Source organism: Morus notabilis, unplaced genomic scaffold, assembly GCF_000414095.1.
Source record: "Morus notabilis unplaced genomic scaffold, ASM41409v2 Scaffold650, whole genome shotgun sequence".
Lineage (NCBI taxonomy): Eukaryota > Viridiplantae > Streptophyta > Magnoliopsida > Rosales > Moraceae > Morus > Morus notabilis.
Genome location: NW_010358427.1, coordinates 115,478 through 120,385, shown reverse-complemented (window position 1 = coordinate 120,385; position 4,908 = coordinate 115,478). Strand labels below are relative to the sequence as shown.

The 4,908-nt window shown below is 31.7% G+C and overlaps 1 protein-coding gene across 2 annotated transcripts in view; it reads left to right on the top strand.

Annotated features, from left to right (window-relative positions):
- The first annotated feature begins 752 nt into the window (after window positions 1-752).
- LOC21392414 (potassium transporter 5) overlaps window positions 753-4,908 on the top strand; it is a 10,006-nt gene continuing 5,850 nt past the window's right edge. For both annotated transcript variants that reach the window (XM_024161942.1, XM_024161941.1), the window contains exons 1-4: window positions 753-1,080; window positions 1,811-2,039; window positions 3,332-3,580; window positions 3,807-3,857. In XM_024161942.1, coding sequence (XP_024017710.1) covers window positions 886-1,080; window positions 1,811-2,039; window positions 3,332-3,580; window positions 3,807-3,857 — 724 coding nt within the window. In that variant the 5' untranslated portion in view covers window positions 753-885. The remainder of the gene's footprint in view (window positions 1,081-1,810; window positions 2,040-3,331; window positions 3,581-3,806; window positions 3,858-4,908) is intronic.

Genomic DNA, 4,908 nt, shown 5'->3' with positions numbered 1-4,908 from the left:
AATTCAAATTTTAATTTGGATTCTCTCTAACAAAAAAAAAAAAAAAAGACAAGTGGATAATTCAACGTGGAAAGGCTACTAAAAATGAAGGTTTCTTTCCAAAAAATTGTTTGTTTTAAGGAAATTCGAAGTTAAAGTTCAGATCAAAGTGTTTTTTTTTTTTCCTTCCCTGAGTGACGCGTCAAGTAATAGTTGTTACAAGAAAAACAGTAGAGTTTAAGGGGGGAAAAACCGGCATTATAATTAAAATGCCTAGAATACAAAAGAAAAACTATAATTTCAGGAAATTAATATGACTTGCGCATTATCCAGTGGCACTACCGAAACTATAATTTCACTGATTGTGAAGTTTCTTTTGGCAGCGAAGCATACTAAAAAGAAACTATATTCTTTTAATATATTTTTTTGTTTAGGTCAAAGAATTTAAAAAAGTGGAATTAACTATTAAGCTAAACTTTTCTTTTAAAGTACTAAATAATCAAATTAATTAAGCTAGCTAACGTTGTTTGACTCGGCTCATGGTTTATATAATAGTTCTTACGTGTGTGTGGGGCCCTTTGATTGCCTTTATATTTTCCAAGTCCCAGATCACAAACGGAAGATCCCTGCCTCCGAGCTTACAGCTGCACTAAACTCTCTCTCTCTCTCTCTCTCTCTCTCTCTCTATATATATATATATATGTACATATATATATTTTCTCTCTCTGTGTACTCTACGTTGAAAGAAAATATATAGACAATACTTTGATGTTTCTTTTTGATCTTTCATTTCCTGTTTAGAACGAGGAATTACTGATAATATTACTCGTTTTTCAGTCACTTTCTTCTTCTTCTTCTTCTACCTCCTCATATATATATATATATATATATTATATTGACTCATCGATGGAAGAAATATTGCCACCGGATGAAAGTACAAGAGAAGAGTCGATAGATCAGGAAAGACAATTAGAGGAAGTTTGTCAAGAGAAGGGACTGAAAACGAGGAAGCTTTCATGGCAGAAGCTGCGAAGATACGACTCCTTGGACATCGAGTCCCGCAGTATTGGCGGTCACAATGCTTACGGCCATACTTCCAAGGCAATCTCTCTTCTCATGTTAATATTTTATGATATTTGCTATTATTATTTGTGATTTTGTTTTTATACTTCGTGTTTAATTTTACATTCGAGATCAACTTTAAAGATGATTCAAGTTTTTGCTTAAAAAAAAAAAAGACTTTTTCTTTTTAAAAATTAAAAAAAGACGACTTGCGTTTATTGGAAAATAATAAGCCTAATTGTTTCAAAAAAAAAAAAAGAAAAGAAAATAATAAGCCTAAGACTTCTTAATCTAGTGACACTGGGGTTTGGGTATCCAAAACAAAAAGAAAATAATAAAACTATATATATACATATATCATATAAATTTATTTATTTATAGTGAACACACACATATATGTTTTTGTAGTAAAATTATAAATATGCATATATGCTAATCAAACAAGCAAAACTTAATATTTAAAATTTTCATTAATTAAATTAACTCATTGATCTTTGAATCTTTGATTAAGTTCTATAAAAAGAAGTCATCTTTGATTGATGTATTCTTTCTAGATGAGATATTAATCACTATTCAGTATACATTCTAATAAGTTTGACTTCTTGGATTATTATTATTTTGAAGCGATAATATATATATATATCGTTATAGTTATTATTATTATTGTTATAAATGTTTTTTATTTTATTTTAGTAGATTAATAATTAATCTGCGCCCCAAATTGCATATATAGTTGGATTATAACTTTTTTGTTAATTAATCTGCACAGGCTACAACTGATTGGTCGGTAATTTTACATCTAGCATTCCAAAGCATTGGAATAGTTTATGGCGATATTGGCACATCACCTTTGTATGTGTATTCGAGCACTTTCACAAATGGAATCAAGCATAACGATGACATTTTGGGGGTCCTTTCTTTGATCTTTTATACAATCACTTTGATCCCTTTGCTCAAATACGTCTTCTTCGTCTTGAAAGCCAACGACAACGGTGATGGTAAGATCTTAATTATTTCATTTATTGTTGAGAATAATTATCATAACATTTCTAATATTTGTTTGTAATAATTTTCAACACAAAAGACAAAATTTTACCAATGTACTGTTTAGTTTATTTACGTTTTTAAACTGAAAATATACGGGGTCAAAGTAATATCGCCACTAACCGCCAAAATGTGAAGTCGTCTTTTTCTCGTCTCTTTGCATATCTTTATAATTATGTTCATATAACGAATTTAAGTACCTTGTCGTCATACCATAAGAATTGTTCAAACATGTTTTTATTTTTCGGCGAAAATATTCCAATTAGTATACAAACCTGAACGTGTCACATTGTAATGTTTTTCTTTCTCCATAAACAAGACCCCAAAAGAATTATCTAGTTTTTCTTCTTTTTCTTTTCCTTTCCTGCTTGATGAAAAAAAAAAAAAAAAAAAAAAACTTGAAAAACCTTTACACTTTCTACTTGGCACCAAAGCAGCCTAGCTAGGTGGCCAAACTTGAGTATAAACTTAACTGGTCAGGTGTGAAATGAGCTACAGGTTTCTCAATTTTCTAAAATGAGTCTTTTTATTTATCCTGATAGAGTTAAAACCCTGCTATTCATATAAGAGTCTCACTATATGAATAAGTGGTGGGACTCAACCTTGTGAGGCCTACTATTCTGTAAGTAATGAGATTTTAATCCCACCTATAAGACCTACTATTTTATTAGTGATAGAAAAATTCATTTTCCTTTTAAAAACATGCTAGTACACGTATATATACACACCTCGTTAGGCCTTAGTCTTCTCTATGACGTGATCAATTTCTTTTGGTAAACATGCTTGAATCATGCTATAGCAATATATATACTGTTGCAAAAATGTTAATAGTCAACAAATAAAAGTTGGCCACACTTAGCGGAAACAAAATCAAGTTTCTAATGAGCAAAATTAATCATCTACTAACATATTATGACACCATTAATTTGATTGATTTTATAAAAAAAAAAAAAAAAGCTCTATAAATTAGCTAATTTGGACGCCTTACCCCTTGACTGAAAAATTCATTCTTCTAATCACCCTCTTAATTAAGTTAAAAAAATTGTGGCACAAATAATGGTTACCTCTACTAATATGACACCATTTTGATTGATGAAAAAGGCTTTATTGGCTCATAATTTGCATGCTTTACGACTCAAGTAGCAAACTTATTCTTCTCGTCACTCTTCTTAATTAACTTAAAATTATGGTCTTATAATTTATACTATAATTGTTAATTTGGGACATGATTAATTATGTTAATTAGGAGGGACGTTTGCTTTGTACTCTCTTATATGCCGATACGCGAAGGTGGGATTGACACCAAGCGAGCAGGCTGAGGACAGAGAAGTTTCCAATTTCCAGCTGGAGTTGCCCAACAACCGTTTAAAGAGAGCTTCAAGGCTTAAGTCTAAGCTTGAGAATAGCAAGTCTGCCAAGTACTTCTTGTTGTTCGCCACTATGCTTGGAACTTCCATGGTTATTGGTGATGGGGTCCTCACTCCTTGCATCTCGGGTAACTAATGATATTATGTTACATCATTCAAACTCATTTAATTGATTATATGATGTGGTCTAATAAAAAAATGTTAGACACCATTTGGAGCATAAAAGATTTGACAGGTGAACTGAATAGTTCTCTTATTATTATATACATATATATGTAATATTATAGTTTTGGAGATTGACTTGTGATATTTATCCAAAATTAGATTAATTAATTAATGCATTTTTTATGGCAGTTCTGTCGGCTGTTGGAGGTATTAAGGAAGCTAAATCGTCATTGACCCAAGGTATACCCCATATGTTCTCTAATTATAAGGCCAACGATTAGAAATCACCGAACGTATAACCCATCACATCACGTTATATATATATATATGTATGTATGTATATATATATCAAAAAAAAAAAAAACCCAACCTTAGAATTAGGTCCCCCAGTAATATTCCTCAAAATTAATGTTTGGGCTTCAAAAGGGCTCCACTCATACCTTGAGGCTAGGGCTACCAATTTAAACCATTTGATCTGGTCCAAAGCCCAGCTCTTTGGCTCGAGCCAGGCTTTGCCTGGGATGGCCAGCCCATATAATGACACGGTTGGCCCGGTAGGCCGATTAGACCGTTTATTTATTTTTGAAAGAAAGAGGGAAATAGACCAAAACTTGAGATGAATTAAAATTAATAGGCTAATAGTTTACATAAGTTAATACATAGGTCAAATTACTATTTTTATCCATAACTTGTCTGGCTATAAACCATAACTTGACAAGTTTGTCATTAACTTTTCTAGTTATGAACCATAACTTGACAAGTTATGGCGTATTAATTTCTATAATAAAAAATTGGCCTGTATACTTTATTAAGCTTTTCATATTAGCCTATTTCCGTTTATTTTTTTTCAATTGACCACCATATAAATTTTGGGTGGCCTTTCCTGACCTCGACCCGCCAAACTTCCAAGCCAGCCCAAAAAAACAGCCCGTTTCAATTTTACCATTCGGGCTATTGCGCTTGGCCGAGGGACCTAAAAATCCGTTTATTTTACCGATTCGAGTTTTATTACAGTAAAAAACTCTCAGAAACAATCACATCTAATTTTTTTACTGCAGTAAAAATTCTCACATAAAGTAACATCTCAACTCGAATCGATAAACTAAACAGGCACTAAATTTACACCTTCAACTGGGACATCCGCAACATTGAAGACCGCTCCTGTGTTTATGCAGAGCCTTTTAGAGCTACACATAGTAAATATCGAGATATTAGTCATCCGAGAGTGACCCTCGGTATCCAAAATTTATATATATATATATATATATATATATATATATATACACACGTA